The following is a 16,669-nucleotide window of genomic DNA, read 5'->3' on the forward strand; positions in this document are numbered from 1 at the left end:
GCCTAGTTATTTATCAAACTGGTGAACCCCCTGACAGTGTCGCCGCAGCTCTGTCCAAGGTGCTGAACCTGTCAACAGTGAGGGAGCTGTTAGAGACACTCCTTGTGCATCATGTCAACAAACAACAGAGGTAGCAGTAAATAAAAGACAACCTACATGCTATAAACTCCATATCTTTGTCTTCTATTTAAGAAACTTTCAACCAGTAGAACAAATGCAACAAACAAAAAAATCTCAAACTCCAAGCAGTTGTGGCTGTCTTTTCTACTCAACCTGTTTTTTCTACTAACGAATTGTCAGATGCAGTCAGCTTCATTCACATTTTACCAGGTCAGCTGAAGATGGCCAGATCTTGTTGCCACATCCAAAGTCAAATGCCCTAAAAAGGACAGTTATTTACCGTGCCATCAATCATTGGAATAAGTTCCCCCTGGGCGTATGTAATTTGAGTAGCAAGTCATCTTTCAAGCCCCAGCTGAGAAGGCACTAACTAAATACCTGAATACCTGAGCATGTGCTGTAAATAGATGAGTGGAGGTGATTTTATTTGATGACGACAACTTGTGAAAATAATAACTAATCTCACAATTTTCTGATGATGTTTGTTGTAATGATGTCTATAATGTTTTAAGACTAAAGATCTGCATTGTGAGTTGTGGCTGTTGTAACTATCATGTGCATCATGTAATATATTTTGCGTTGTCTTTCTCTGTGGACCCCAGGAAGATTAGCTTGTCACCTTGGTGGCAGCTAATGGGGTCCTTTTAAACAATAAACAATAAGCAGTGGTGTTGTAGTGGTTTGATTTTTGCTATGATCAATTGATGAAACATTTAAGTCCTCTTTCTGTTGAAAGTTAAAACTTAACAACAAGTTAAGTTTAGCATGTGAGCTAAAGAACAGCCAAACACAAATAACTTAATAACATACCTATCTTTTGAAAACTCCTCGACTCAGATGAAAACACAGTAGAAGTGATAACAAACAAGGTAAGGCTCAAGCCTTCCTACACAACACCAAACATGTGACATTGCAGCTGTTAAACATCTGTTCCACATCTGTAAATGCAAGCTGCAGAATTCCAGTCAAAATGTTCAGAAAACCTTGCAGCTCTTATTGAGCAGCTGGTGAATCTATGTGTTACTAGGTGTCATTATGCAACCTGGCAGCTCACCTGACATATTCAAGACCTGCATCACAAAAATCTGTGCTGCAGGCTAACAAGTTTCATTTCTCCTTGCTCATTCAGGAGTGAAAACCTGATCTACCAGCAACAATGTCAAAGAAAACAACAGTGAGCAAATTATGAAACAAAACAAGTCCAGTCACAAGGACAGATAATTTAGAATTCAATGAAAGTTAACATGATATTACTCTAATTTGTATCGATATGATTCCAGCTCAAGATGTTATGCATGCATGTGACCTTCTCTGTCACTTTCGGTCTCACAGAGTTAAAATTGAGCTGAATGAGATCCTCATTGGCAGAACTGGCACAGATTTTGTCAACCACAGCCAATCTGTCTTAACAGATGCCCGTAGTCTCTCAATTATAAACAACTGGCAGGCATTAATTATTCAGTGTTAGTGGTGCAATCCTATCGTATCATAGTCAGGCAGGAAGAGTCCAGGTAAACAGCAAATCAGCAAAATATTCTCAGAAATTCACCTCTGCTTTCACAGGCCCAGGACATGTTTATCTAACAAGATTGCATATGATGCTTTGCATCTTAAACATAACTTATCAAATCTTCTACTCTCACAGTTTAAACCACTTGTCGGAGGTGTTTCCAGGCTCTTTTTCCAGTTATACATAACAATAAAATCATCTTTCTCTTTTTTTATGATTTTAAAGAATCAATGCACTGCAACACAGGTTTGCTTTAGACATCTTTAAACTGATAGCACTTTGATAAAACACTTGAGGCAATCTTCCATAAATATATGCATGGATTTAGTTGAAATTCACATCCATGGTTGGCTATTTTTAGTATATGAGGCTCCATGCAAACCTCCATGGGTTTTTTTTCTCCCATTTAGCTAGAACTCTGAAAAAAAAGGGAAAAATTCAGGGCTGCACTGGAACAAATTATTCGGACCTGTGTGTTAAGGGTGTGTGTACTCCAGCAATGCAGACTTAACTTGTGAAAACTCATTTTACTGAGTCAATATGTGCCAGAGTGTTTGTGCTTTGAATGCCAATCAATAACAGCCACATAAGTGATGACTCCCTGAGGCAGCTCATCATGGAAGAGATCCCTGTACTTCTGCCTAATCCATGCTCAAAATACTCACCAAATGGCACAGGATGATTTGCTGCGAATTTCATATTCTAATATCAGCTCAATAACAGAAAGCAGAAAGGAGTTATTCTAGTTCAAAACTGATGAGGGGTTCACTAAGAATGGTTTGTCTGTGAATACCTCAAAGAGGTACGAATCATTTGTGCCCGCTATCAGCTCCATCTCAAAGTCTAATTCACAAAGTGAATTGCTCTGACGGTAAATGCACTTGTGATTATTATACCATTATACAACCATTCACACATCACACACATATTGCAGAGGCTGCCGTAACAGGGGACCATCAGTGTTAGCTAATTTCATTCATACACACTAACATGCAGCTGAACAACAATGGGAGCAATTTGGGGTTCAGCGTCTTGCAACAGAGACATCGGCATGTGAGTGCAGAAGCCGGGATCAAACTACAGTTAAGAGTTGACCTCTAATACAGAGGTCTTTTCAAATAAGAGATTGGCGAGTACCAGTATCAGTACCCGTATCGGACAGATAGCAGAGGTTGGCGCTACATTGCTGCAGTTTGACACCACAGCAAATGTGCATCAGCTCCTGATTAGACAACATGATTGAACTAGGGAGAGTGAACACTTAAATTCTTTCACTTTGCACTTCAGTTTTTCTAAAAAAAAAAAAAAAAAAAAGAATAACTAAGGCACTAACATTTTTTAGTTTAATATTCACTTCTGTTCATTTATTAAATATGAATTGTAAAATCAGAAAGAGTTTTTCATATTTTATTTTGGGCTTAATGGTAGAGTGACTGAGCTCTCTATGTTCAAAAACCATCTGTCACTGTCAGTAAATATTTTATGTATCAAAAGTACAAGTATTGTCAGTACTTGGTATCAGTGAGTACTCAAAAGGTAGTACTCGTACTGGTATAGGTCTGAAAAAAAAGTGGTATTGAACATCCCTATTTGAAATGATTGGTCATAAATCAAACCTTTACAATGATAAGGTTGGCAGAGTTTATTGATCACATTTAGAGGGGGAAAAAAAAGAACTGATCTTCAATTACCTGGTGTAACTTAACTGTGACAGCGTGTTATTATCTTTGACCTTGTTATATAATACACAATTCACAGATGAAAGATTTGTCAAATTTGTCATATACACTGTGTGAATTGTATTGACTTGGCTGTCTTTTAAACCACTGGCTGCACACAGTCGGATCCCCTCATTAACAGGGTCAGACAGAAAAAGATTTTATTCTGAGGTTTTCTCATAGCAGGCTGCTTATTGTGCTCACTACAGCTGACTCCCAGAAATCAGAGTTAGAACATGAAAGCTAATGGAGACAGCTAACAATGGGAGCCCCCCAGACAAATTTAATAACTATGCAAATTCAGGGGAAATGTATGTGGAAAAACCAACAGGATTAGAGGCAGCCCAGCCCCAGGTGGAAAACCAAAGCAGCATGAAGGAGTCTCGTTAGGACCAAAAGTCTGAGATAACTTCTGAAGATACCTTTATTTTCAGTTTTCCTTTAAATGTAATACTTTTTTATTTCTCATATCATGACTTCTGAAGGTAACGTAAGAAGAGTCAACTAACAGTTTTGCTGTGCATCAGACCAAACTCATGCAGCAGGAAGATTATTATAGCATGACAGAAATGTTTTTATTACTCCAGGCAGAAAATCAGTCTGTAGCTGGGAACATATCTAAAAAAGCCAAACGCAAAAAGCAATTTCATTCACTGTCCTTATAGCCAGGGGCAGACCTGAAAAGACACGCATGTTCTCACCTTCCCTGGAGGACCGCTGTCTCCCTGCTCCCCCTTTAAGCCAGCCAGGCCTGGAGGTCCAGCGATGCCCTGAGGAACAAATTACACAATGAAGACATCGATATCTACAACAACAGTGCAGTGCAGACCACATGCTGTGTACACAGGTGAGGAAGTTTACACAGTATACACACCTGCTTTCCTGGTAATCCAGGTATTCCTTCTTTGCCTGGTACCCCATCTCTGCCAGGGACTCCTGGTTTACCTGCTTCACCCTAAAAAGCAGTATAACCTATCAGCATGACAAACACTTTGAGGCTGTCTCCTACCTCTAAGTTAGGGTTTCACTCAGACCACATTGCACATTGCAGCATTGATTCAAAAAGTCCATCCTGAAACTGTCTTTAAATTCAAAAAGCGCAGCCTTCAAAGTGTGACTAAAAACGTTATTAATAATGTGATTAATAGCAATCAAGTGTTCATCATATTATATTCTGTCTACTTAAATACACCTTTCTCTGATAATGTTATATATTCAAAACTTGGGAGCCATCCTGGGGTTTTGATCTTGTGTACTCTATAAAAAGCAGCTTTTCATTCTTTAAGACTACCATAATACAGCCTTTGCGCCTGATGCCTGTTGCGGCAGCTCTCTCTACTTTGTCTGTTTCTTGTGATTTTTACGTCTCTTTTTCGTCATCTTTGTATTTGAAGTGGATAATTACTTTGTATGGCTCATTTCTTAGTCATGGACACCAAACTGGTTGTGTCTTCAGTGATATTTTTCTATTTTTGCTCTTGTGTTTTTCTGGAGATCCTACATGTAACCATGGCCGCATTATTTATATGTGAAATCAGGTGTTAGCAGCCCATAGCATGTCAATGCTAACTGGTGCAAGGCCTGATGTCTTCCAGAAGTGAAGAGAAGGAGGTGAGGACGACATGCTGGTACCCAGGTGTGAGCTAAGAAGTGATGACATTGACCTGTCCTTCCATCTCTCTATTGCCAGTAAGATGGACGATCTAGCTGTGCTAACCCAACAACAGAGGGAATACCAGAAGGCAGAGTAGCATCATGCTATTCACAGGCTGACGGAGCCAACATCAGACACCAACGCCACATTGGAAGAACTCCACCTGCTGTGAGCAGACAGGATACAGGAGACAGAGACTGAACATACTGCTATAGAAGCTCAGTCCTGGACCCTGTGGAGGTGGAGGCTGGCTTAACTGGAGAATGATGGACAAGCTATCATCATATTTTTGGTTATGGACATTTTTGCACTTTCTATACACTTTCTTACTTTTGTTTTCTCGATTGCTGCTATGACTCCTGAATTTCCCCCTGGGATAAATAAAGTTTTTTCTATTCTATTCTATTCTATTCTATTCTATTCTATTCTATTTTCAACAGTACTTCTTCTGATTCTGTTTCTTTAAAAAAGTGAGAAAACTTAATATTTCTTATTATTTTACTCATAATAAAACAAAAATCAGTGCTTTATAGCCAAATACTGCAAAAATAGTACATACTTATCAAAAATACAACACTAGAAAGGATCATTTTCGAGGTCACTGTTGAAATAAAGTCAGTGTGGTGTGTATGTCATGTTGAGGTGTAGCTGCAGCTGAAGGTAGAACTAATCACACTTTCTGTAACCCCACTGTTTCAAATCATTGACACAAAACTCAGCCGAAGCTGCCATTTATCAAAAAAGCTTGGTACACATGTTGTGGCATTTTTATTTAATTACCTTCCCATTTCCAGCTAATTTTATAATGCCTCAGGCTAAAAAAAAACAACATCAATTTTACACCTCCTCACAGTCAAGGAGTAGAAGCAGCTGGATCAGGATTGCATACTCACCACCTGCCCAGACAGTCCTGGAGGACCCTGTGGACCCTGCAGGGAAAAATTCAAGCAGTGTAATAAGGAAAAGCAATAGCATACAGACATATGAGTAAAATTCATGAGGAAACATGAACAGTTTTCTTCCCCTGGGAGAAGCTGTGATTTATGGAAACACTTACAACAGCTCCTGGAGGGCCTGGTGGTCCTGGTAGACCTGTGCTCCCTTGGGCACCGGGAGGACCCTGCATAAAAGAGAAAAAAGTCCCATACTTGAGATTATCTCAACAACTTCATTGTCTGGATTATTGTGTGATGGGTAAACAAAGCACTGGGCTCTCTGACCTGCACACCAACCCCTGGCTCTCCTTGGTTACCCTGCAAAAACACAACATTTTGAAATTTAACCAACAACAGTTCAAAGAGTCATGTTTTAAATGCTGAACAGGCAGCACACTACACAAATAATTAATTCACCTTAACACCTGCTGGACCTGGAGACCCATTGGGACCCATGGGACCCTAAATAGAACACAACATGAACATGCACATAAACTGTGACTCTTCCTGTTAGTCTATGAATGTGTGCATGTTCTTTCATAAGAAACACACTTACAGTTGGTCCCCTGATGCCAGGCTCTCCTGGATTTCCCTATGAGCGAGAAACAAGTCAGATACATGTACTTTCATCAATACATTTACCCATATTTAAAACAACTATGTGAGACTTTATTTGAGTCAATTCTAACTACCCTTATATCTCTCTGTCCCGTGTCTTTGCTATGATTTAGACCTATATTAGTGGTAGTCTCTACAGAAGATCTTATCAGCCATTAAAACTGTGTTTTCAACCACTCTCTATAAAAAAATGTATCAAAATGTCAATATAGAGTGCTACATATGTTTAGTCTAACATCAACCCAGTGGCTACAACAACAGGCCATAAGCACTATTACTGTCATCTGTCCCATTCCTGATGGTATGGTTTGTCTGTCCACTAAATTACCACTACAAACTCTTTGTACTCCCCTTAAACTAAATAAAGCTCATTTTTAGGGAAACTTTGGCATCTGAGTCATGTTAAGGCATGTTATTGATGATGAAACTCCCGTGATGTTTGACGTTAACAGGACAGTTTTAGAGCTATTCATGAATCTGCAGTGATGCAAACTCCAAGAAGTCATTATGTTTGGCTAACAAACAGACACGCAGCATATTTGTTGATAAATATGTTTGAGCACATAAAAATGTAACTATTTTATGTTCCCCGTAAAGGACATCAAAATAGATATACAGACAGACAGACATAAACACAGACATGTGATATAGATATGAAAAAATAGAAACGTCTGACTCATGACAACAGGTAAAACAACACAAACACACAAAATCAACAATTTCGACAAAGAGACACTCACATGGTAAGCTCTGAAAAATCAGTGCTGGGAGAGGGATAAACACACAACAGACAGCAGGCACAGCTGCATGCACGATAAGCAGACTCAAGCGAATCAAGCGAATCGACAACTGAGTACTTTTTGGAGTGCACCCAATTTAATAAGCTCCCTCCCCATTTGTACACTGAATCCTGGCGGCGGCTTCGGTTTAGGGCGTCAGCTAATTTCCTTTCATGTCCTACAACAAATTTAGGGTCTTTCACAGATTTAGGATCTACTTCACACTAAACAGCAGCAGTTCTTTGGGGACTCAATGGTCTCAACAGAACAAGGTTTTAACTTTTAGTCCAGACTTCAGCTCCCAGGAAGGTCTTTTAGAAACAAATGCATTAAGATTGAAGTGTTAACTAGAGCTGGAGAAGTATATGACAGTGTGTACAGCTTGATGATAGATTCTTATAGTTTCTTCACATCCAATGTGGATACATTGTACAGTTTACCGCCCCTTGTTTTTAGTATCTAGCACCACTAGTTTTTCCCTGCACTCCTCCAGAGCTGAAGCATGGCAGCCAGCAGAAGAAAACCTACCGGTCTGCCCAGAACTCCGGGGAACCCAGGCAGGCCCTGGAGAGGATGAAGGACAGGAGAAGGTAGAAGACAGGAGGGTGGGGGGACAGAGGGGGGAGATCAGTGTTGAAAACACACAGAAAAGGAAACAGACAGGGGTCAGGCTTATATCAGGAAAGAGAGGAAGTCAGGGACAGAGATTTCAGCCGCACAGCTGCAAAGGTTACTGTCTAAGGATTTATGAAGCCTCAGCCCAAAAAGGGTGAAAGAGAGCTCCATCATTAGTGTTCGCAGCCAACCCAGTGGTTTGCTCAGGGGTTCAAGCCCGGGGGGAAGGCCCATCTCTGGGTTACTGGTTACTCACTGGTTGGCCTCGAAGACCAGCTGGCCCTGTGGGGCCCTGCTCCGACATGGAGGGAAGGAGGACAAAAAGTGAGAGGTAGTGCTCAATATCTCTCCTCTCCTTTTTGACATTTCTTCTACACCAGACCAAGGACTCATGATACAAAGTCTTAATGGATCACTTAAGATTGTAAATATAGTTAAGAAAAAGAAGAGATGCTCTGTGACAAAAATCCAACCTGAACAAAAATCATTCAAGAGAAATTAAGTTATTATATCATGTTTATAAATCATTTATCCAATCATTACCAATAAAACTTAATATGTAACAAGGGCACATTAAATTACATTTTCAAATACTTATTAACTGATAAATTTTATCATTTTATCCTTATTGCAAGAAAAAAGAAACACTTACCAGAATTTCTGAAAGAGACATTGACTTGAGAGCTTCTCTAAGGAAAGAATGTCTCAACCTCAAAGTGCGAGAAGGATCATACTTTTATTCGAGCGCACATACAGAACACCCCACTTACCGGTTTCCCATCCAGACCAGGTTTTCCTGGCTCTCCTGGTATTCCCTAAAATGACAAACATGAGTTCTTAAATATATAATAATTAACGGTTTTCCAAAGATGATAAGGTCAAACTTTCTCCACTCAAGTAATTTGTGATTATTTTAGTACTGTGGCTTAGATTAGCTCACCTGTGAACCATCACGACCTCTCTCTCCAGACTCTCCTCTGTCCCCCTTATCACCACGAGGCCCAGCAATGCCCTGCAAGACACAACAAGCCATAGGCATAAAAGAACAAGCAACATTGCTTGACCTGACATACAGTATTACTATATGACTACACATGAGTAAATCTTACCCGGTCTCCCTTTGGCCCAGGAAGCCCAGCGGCACCAGGCTCTCCTTTTGGTCCTGCAAGTCCTGGTGGGCCTCGCACCCCAGGTGTACCAACCAGGACTGAGTCAGCAGATGCTCCCTACAGTAAATGCGCACACAAATGCAAATTAATTTTTTTGTATCTACACTAACTGAATGTAGGCTGAACAGGGTTTCTGTTTATCAGTGAAAAGAACAAAGAGCTCACCTTTTGACCTGGTGGGCCAGCTGGTCCTATAAGCCCAACTTTACCCTGAAAAGCGCATAGAGGTTTAGGAACAATATGATACAGCACCATCCCATACCATTAGTAAAGGGACACTGTCTCTTTAAGTAACAATGTGTTGAGTTGATGTACTGCACTTATCAGTCATCTCAAAACTGATAATGTTAAAAAAAGCTCTTGAATAAAAATTAAAAAACATTTACTGCCAGGAATGCAGTTCTGGGCAGACAATCAATTTTGGCTCGGTCCCAAATTATAAAAGTTAGCCGATTACTATTTAAACTAATCAAACTGACTGATGTGCTACTGTTACTATGCCTGGTTTTAATGCAGATTTGGGTGCTTTTTGGTCCTTTAATATCTAAACACATTTTTAAAAAATCTGTGTGCATCAGACAGATCAACCAGCGATTACTCTGCAAAGTGCTAACCAAAGAGTAGCACTCTAACGCACCAGCAGGCTGCATCACCAAGGCTTTACATTTATTATAGGCCGTTAGAGTGTGGAAACTAACCATGGTCAAAAATAAGGCAAAAATCTACAGTCTTTCCCAAAAGCATTCTCTAGTCCCACCCATATGATGCGAGGCAAAATGTTCTATAACTCTGTGTAACTGTTTGTTTTTTTTCCCCAACAAGCTAATAAGATTGCCAAACTCAGCTCATTATAGAAAGACAAGGCACCGAACAATAACACAACGAACTAGAAGTGACAAAATTTCACAAAATGACATTAGTACTTACAGGATCTCCTTTTTCACCTCTCTCTCCAGTTGACCCCTGAAACATATTAAAACATTAAAGTTGCATGTCTGTGTGTCAGTCCATGTTTTTTTCTCTGATAAGACTTTTATCCTTACCTTCTCTCCTGGTCTCCCTGCCTCTCCCAGCTCTCCAGCTCTCCCTGGCACCCCTGGTATTCCTGGCTTGCCTGGCTCTCCAGCAGGTCCTGGGGGTCCCTCTGGCCCTCGCTCTCCAATGGCTCTGCCTGGAGGCCCAGTAGTTCCTGACGGACCTCGCTCGCCTTGGTCTCCTTTGGACCCTCTTTCCCCTGGGATGCCACGAGCACCCTGAGGCACCACAGGTGATAAATAAACATAAATTGAACAATTAAGGTTTTGAATTACATTAATGAGACACCAAATTCAACACTGACATAAAAAACCTGGACTTGCTTTGCTCTGACAGTAGGTCTTAAAGTGTTTCTTGAAAACCTCTGATATGCCCTTTGTCATACTTACATCTGCACCAGATGGTCCTCTTAGGCCAGGTTCACCCCTGTCTCCTTTTGTACCTTTCTCTGCCTTCTGCACGGATGGAGCGGTTAGTATGTCCTTCCTGTCCACCACAACCTTCAGATCAGACACCTGTGCACAGAGCAGAGAAAAGTCTTACAAAAGCTTTGTAACTTTCATCTAAGTACCTAAAAAGATGCTTGCTATCAAAGTCCATGGTGGAATCACATTCAACCAAATATTGAATCGAATGAGTGATAAAATATATTCTCCATATTTTCTAAAACATGAAGTTTTATTGTTAAATACAGTACTTTTATGTTAATTAACATCTAACAAGGGTTGTGAGAAGGTTACAAGTCACCGATCACAGCAAGAGTCTGAGTCATCGAGCCCTTTCAAGAGGAAAATAACACTGTAGAAATAATTTGTGACCACAGAAAGAAAAGAATTATGATAAGAGCATCTGTTTGTCTGTCTGCTTTAGCAAAGAAGAAACTACCAAAAGTCTCACATTTGACTGTGACAGTTTTTTATATCTACTTTGACTGAACTGACATTTTTTTCTCAGACAAGACGGATCACCATTTCTGACACCTTTAAAAAAAGTGTCAGTACAGTGTGAGGGTCAACGGTGTGAGATGCATTAGAATAAGTGGGGAAATTTGATGTTCTGCAAAAGTTCAAGAACATTTGTCAGTAGGAAGAACATGATGCAAGTATGACTAATGATCCAAACAGGTCCTTTAGATATTTTGAGGAAATCTGTTGCACAATCACAGAATAAAAGAAAAGCATGATACACAAAAGGTATAACTTTAAATAAAAATGAATATATGTAATTGTGTGCAGTCTATGTACCTGAATACCAAGGCCAGCCAGAGCTTTCTGTACATCCTGTTGAGAGAATTTTGAGCAATATTAATAAGAGACAAAGAGTAGTCATCACAGATGATGGGCCGCCATCTCACCACTAAGGTTCCAGGTTTGCCCGGCATCCCGTCCTCTCCTGGGTCTCCCTGCCAACAAGACATTGAAGAGTAAACATTCATAAAATCTTATTTACATCATGCTTCTATAATTAAAGAGACAACAGTTTAACTTACAGCTTCACCTTTAGAGCCTTGTAAACCTCTTTCCCCCTGAAACAAAGCAATTAGAAGGTCAAAAAAAGGATTAAGTGGTTCCAATGCAAAGCTAGATTGATAAAGACAGCAAGGACTTACTCTGGCTCCCAAAGCTCCAGGTATCCCAGGTACACCCTGAAGGACAGAGCGAGGACAACGATAATGAACAGATAAAAGAGCGGGAGGACTACAGCAGCAAACATAGATGTAGATAAAACACACATCTCTTCTGCTACATGTGGGACAAAGATCCTACAGGGGATAACAGCACCATACAGGTGCTCATAATGTTTCTGTCTGTTTGGAAAACTAACTTTTCTGTGATGGCCGCAGAAACAAAGTTCTTTAAAAAAAATACACTTCACTGCAGAGGAAAGGTTTGTTTTGCGAGTCCAATATTTTTATCCTCTGTCAACAGACAGGCCTGAGAGATTCATATTATTCCTATCACACAACACCAGAGGAGAAACCTTATTGTGGGTGTTAAAGTGTAAAACACATTTAAAGAATGTAATTAACAATACAACAGCCAAGTCATGCACACTTACAGGGGTTCCTGGAGGCCCCTGAGGACCAGGGATTGGCGCAGCTTGAGTCCCTTTAACATAAACAACCTGAGAAACACAGACAGATGAGAAACTGTGACAAACCATCATGCCTATTTCATTCGTGTACAACTGACAAAAGCTAAAGCAACAGTCAGTTAAAATTTTTCTTATAAAGTTAGGTCATAATAGTTTGGCCTGAATAACATACACACTTAATTTTTTAAGCGTAACACAAGAGACATTGAGCAATCATAATCTGTACAGAAAGCCTCATCTAGTATGTTTATATTTCTAACATTTTAAGTATTCTGTTCCCAAAATGTTTTTCTTAAATTGCTTTGAATCATATCATTTGTAAAGTGAAAAAACATGGAGGGCCTTGCTACTGTAACTTGAAAAATTGCTGCAGTGAACTACTCATGGTGGGTCAAGATGAGATAATACTTCAACTTGATTTTGGTCTTTCCTGTGTTGAGATATCATTTGTTGGGATTTGGCACAATATAAATAATGCTGATTGACTGTCTGCCTAAAGTGGGGGTGGTTTAACCACACCCCCTCCACATTAACATGGGGCTTCTTCCGAAATCAAAAGGTAAGTCAAATTAACGTCCCTGAAACAGTTATTGTCATTAAAGTTGTTGATGTGTGAGGTAATTTATGATAGACCATCAGTTTTCCTCTAAAAGTGAAATTTGTTAAATGTTGCTATAAAAAAAGCGACAGCCCGTGACTGATGGGGCTGTTGACAAATGTGATGCTGCATTTCGGTTGTTGGATCTATGGAGTCTAAATACTGCTGATCCACCAGCCAATCCCAACTGTAAAGACTCTGGCTCCAAAAATTTGAGCATCAAAACGCATCAATTTTCATCAGAGGGCTATTTTGGCTTCACTTTTGCATGAACATATGGTGACATATTGTCCATCATTAAGCAGTTATTATGTTGCCCTCAGGCACACCTGTCCAGGAGGCCCAATGCTTCCAGGTACTCCAGGGTTCCCAGCAACTCCTGGGGGTCCTACAGGACCAGCCAGGCCCCGGTCTCCTTTCTGCCCGTCACGACCCTGAAAAAAACACACATGATTATATAACTGAGACCTGCTCTGTGCTGGGTTCCTTCCTTCTGCACTATAGAGGAGGCTAATCTATAAATTCAAAGCAGGTGGCTGCTGCCACCCCTCCTCTGATGTTCTGAAGATAATTAATATGAATTTGCACATGAAAACAGCTCTCTGACATTTGGCTCCTCTCTGGAAGCCTCTCAGAAGTGTTTCCCCCTAAAAGGCTAAGCTTGATCATTAGAGGCGAGTGAATTTATATACCTACTTCTGAGAAGCCTATTGATTCAGCTGTGAGTGAGAGTGTGATGGTAATGTCAATGTCAGAGCAAGCAGCTGATAAATACACACTTGGGAGGGAAAGTGATCAGGAAACAAGAAAGGAGACGATCTGATGTATGATACGATAAAGTCAAATAATGCTGAATCAATACAGGAAAAGGGGTGAGATAGAGCAGACCTTGAGAGAGTGGGAACAGGTTGGAAACAAATGGACAATAAATCACAAAGAGATAATAAAAAGGTGATGTGGCCAAACTGACATCTCTTCCAGATGCTCCAGATTCTCCCTTGTCACCCTGCAGATTGAAGAAAGCAGAGTTAGGATCCCCATGAAACGTAAATATGGTGAGGAAATTCTAAGAAATCACAGTTAACGGTAACACCAATACACTGCATGTCTAAATCTCTTCTGCTGATGGTGTAAACTGATGAAGAGCCACAAACCTTTCTCCCATCTTCACCTGGAACACCATCCTCACCCTGTAAGTCAAAGCAGAATATGTTTAAGACTCTGCAGGAGCACGCTGATAACTCAGGGTGGCAAGACAGCCACAATATATGTCTGCTTCTGATCAGAAAACATCCTTCACAGGGAAGAGAGCATCAAGATCACAACCAATCAAAACAAGATGGACAGGAACTGAAGAATACATAGGCACATATCTCAAGAATAATATCCTGACAAAGCAGAATAAATATCAAAATATGTTACTCAAGGCAGCAGTAAAATGTGACTGCATACAGTATGAGTTACCATTTTGCCAGGAGCTCCTGGTTTGCCATCTTCACCTGGTTTACCCTGAAATAAAACAGCAAGGCACAGTGAGAAAATGTGGTTCAACAGACTGAAATCAAAATAAATTAAAAGGAGACACAGATGAAGATGGACACCAATGTGTGTTTCTTTGTATACTCACAGGTGTTCCTTGAATGCCTGGGGGCCCAACAGGCCCTGTGGGACCTTGTTCACCTCTAAGTCCAGATAAACCCTGTGAAATGACACAGAGAGGTTTTATTTTGATGTTGTTTTGATGTAAATTTCTGTTCAGTTAATTTTAGAGTTAATTATACTGTAAGGAGTCAAAAAATAGTATTTTTGTACCTTAGAGACTTTAATCTCTAGTGGCAGCTAAAAACCATTGGAAATTAAAATTCCCATATAAGACATGCAGTTATCTCTTATTGCAGAGTGGCAGTAATGCAGAGCTGACACGTGTCTGCCCCTTTGAAATGGATTCAGATTCTTCATTTAGACTAAGTTTCACAGTTGTGGACTTTCAGAATTGTTAAGATCAATATTACATAATAGTGTCTTGTGAAACCAGACTGAACGTCTGTCCCTATAGTTAGCTTATGCAACCAGCCACAGGAGTGAGGGCTGATGTTTCACACCTCCACAGTGCCCTCTGCAGAATGTGTACAGAAAGTGCTCCTAAATGGGAGACATTCACAGGCCTGTCTAATGCACAGTATGACCAACACTTATACCGCTACAAAAATAAGCATGACACAAACATACCAACATTGGTTTTCAGCAAAAAGCCTTTCTCTACTACAAATAAGACTCAAACAGAAGAACAAAGATGACTCACATCTCTCCCAGGATCACCCTGTTTTCCAGGATCACCCTGTAACAAGAAAAAACACATGCACACACATTTACCATCTACTACTATTCAGCTCTGAGAACAATGGGGAATAAGAAGACATAAAGTCAGGTACCCTCTGACCAGGTGATCCAGAAGGACCTGGTTTACCGTCAACACCAGGACGTCCATCTAACCCAGATGCTCCCCTTTCTCCCTGATCACATGAAGAGACTGCGTAAGAGCTCATTAAAAGTCTTAAATGCGGTTAAAATTACATTTTCAATTTGGTTTGTGAAACTGTGAGGACTGTCACACATATTTATTTCAAACCTTCTCTCCAGGTGTTCCTCTTTCTCCTGTGTCACCCTGGAAAACAATAATGTCCAACATTTGCAGTGAAAGTGTTTGTGTTGAGGGATGATTCAGATATCTACAGTGTTGAGTTTTGAGAGTCAAAGTGCAGAAACGGTGACAGAAAGCAAACTCACTCTTGTGCCCGCAGGCCCGCGCTGTCCCTCAGGACCCTTTATAGACAGCAGGGAAAGAACAAGAGGTCACAGAGGATCAGCAGGCACGCATATTGAATCAACAGAAAAAGACTTCTGTGCACATACAGATGCCTGTACTGTACAGAGGCTTATCAGATGCTCTAGGAGCGTTGAGAAGTGTGAGGCACACTCACTCTGAGGCCTGCGGCTCCCGGAGTCCCTGCTTCGCCTTTCTGACCTTTACCACCGTGCTCTCCTGGGTCCCCAGCATCGCCCTGGGATTGACAATGACGTAAGTTTCTTTAGCAGAGCTGCTTCTCTCCTCCTTGAATTTCTTTGTTACTTCCAGCTTCTCATGACATTGCAGATTCATTTAGGATTTTTTTTTTCCAATGAGACTGGATTTGTGAGAGATTCTTATCGCTCTTTTCAGGAGCATACCTTATCTCCTTTTTCTCCTCTCAGCTGGCCCTGGACATCCGCCTATTGGAAAGAGGAAATGCATAAATTGCAGGCAGCCTCAGAATTGCATTATTTACAGTGCATTCAGTGATGAAGACTATAATGTGTCTTCATTATAACTCTTCTGCTTTCATAAATGATGTATCATGCTTAGATTTATTCATGGATGACAAACTCACCACTTTTCCTGGTGGCCCTGGAGGACCCTGGGGGCCCTTAAAGAAGAGAGTTGAAAGCATGACTTTATTTTACCTTTCTATAAAGTTTCAAAGGCAATTTTAGAAGAAAGCAAAAAACAAACCTGCTCTCCTGTCTCTCCTCTTGGGCCGGCTGGTCCAGGGCTGCCCTGTGGTTGAACACAGATCAATAAAGATGCTGAGCAGCTGACCTCCTTCACTGTTTCATCTCTCAAGGCCTCAGTTGAATAACATGAGAGAATATTGGAAATCCATCAGTTTGATGAAACATAAATGTGTGTCTCACATTTCGCCCATGCTCTCCTGGGTCACCCATGTCCCCTTTCTCTCCTGGTCGTCCTGGCTGACCGGCCAGTCCCTGATGGGGGTCAATAAAAA

At 40.6% G+C, this 16,669-nt stretch overlaps 1 protein-coding gene across 1 annotated transcript in view; it reads right to left on the bottom strand.

Moving 5' to 3' along the window:
• col7a1 (collagen, type VII, alpha 1) overlaps positions 1–16,669 on the bottom strand; it is a 59,498-nt gene that overhangs the window by 11,239 nt on the left and 31,590 nt on the right. Inside the window, exons 54-87 of the mRNA XM_074669127.1 lie at positions 16,578–16,649; positions 16,396–16,440; positions 16,274–16,309; positions 16,074–16,115; positions 15,827–15,907; positions 15,633–15,668; positions 15,475–15,510; positions 15,278–15,358; positions 15,148–15,183; positions 14,473–14,544; positions 14,310–14,354; positions 14,000–14,035; positions 13,816–13,851; positions 13,175–13,279; positions 12,212–12,277; positions 11,763–11,798; positions 11,643–11,678; positions 11,508–11,555; positions 11,398–11,433; positions 10,543–10,668; positions 10,162–10,371; positions 10,046–10,081; positions 9,284–9,328; positions 9,059–9,175; positions 8,890–8,961; positions 8,720–8,764; positions 7,863–7,898; positions 6,494–6,529; positions 6,355–6,399; positions 6,223–6,255; positions 6,060–6,122; positions 5,896–5,931; positions 4,223–4,303; positions 4,050–4,118 (exon numbers count right to left, since the gene is read on the bottom strand). Of these exons, the coding sequence (XP_074525228.1) occupies positions 4,050–4,118; positions 4,223–4,303; positions 5,896–5,931; positions 6,060–6,122; positions 6,223–6,255; positions 6,355–6,399; positions 6,494–6,529; positions 7,863–7,898; positions 8,720–8,764; positions 8,890–8,961; positions 9,059–9,175; positions 9,284–9,328; positions 10,046–10,081; positions 10,162–10,371; positions 10,543–10,668; positions 11,398–11,433; positions 11,508–11,555; positions 11,643–11,678; positions 11,763–11,798; positions 12,212–12,277; positions 13,175–13,279; positions 13,816–13,851; positions 14,000–14,035; positions 14,310–14,354; positions 14,473–14,544; positions 15,148–15,183; positions 15,278–15,358; positions 15,475–15,510; positions 15,633–15,668; positions 15,827–15,907; positions 16,074–16,115; positions 16,274–16,309; positions 16,396–16,440; positions 16,578–16,649 (2,031 nt within the window). The remainder of the gene's footprint in view (positions 1–4,049; positions 4,119–4,222; positions 4,304–5,895; positions 5,932–6,059; positions 6,123–6,222; positions 6,256–6,354; positions 6,400–6,493; positions 6,530–7,862; positions 7,899–8,719; positions 8,765–8,889; positions 8,962–9,058; positions 9,176–9,283; positions 9,329–10,045; positions 10,082–10,161; positions 10,372–10,542; positions 10,669–11,397; positions 11,434–11,507; positions 11,556–11,642; positions 11,679–11,762; positions 11,799–12,211; positions 12,278–13,174; positions 13,280–13,815; positions 13,852–13,999; positions 14,036–14,309; positions 14,355–14,472; positions 14,545–15,147; positions 15,184–15,277; positions 15,359–15,474; positions 15,511–15,632; positions 15,669–15,826; positions 15,908–16,073; positions 16,116–16,273; positions 16,310–16,395; positions 16,441–16,577; positions 16,650–16,669) is intronic.

The sequence above is a fragment of the Halichoeres trimaculatus genome, unplaced genomic scaffold, assembly GCF_033239565.1.
Source record: "Halichoeres trimaculatus isolate MK-OKI-2021-1 unplaced genomic scaffold, fHalTri1.1 fHalTri1_scaffold_1, whole genome shotgun sequence".
NCBI lineage: Eukaryota > Metazoa > Chordata > Actinopteri > Labriformes > Labridae > Halichoeres > Halichoeres trimaculatus.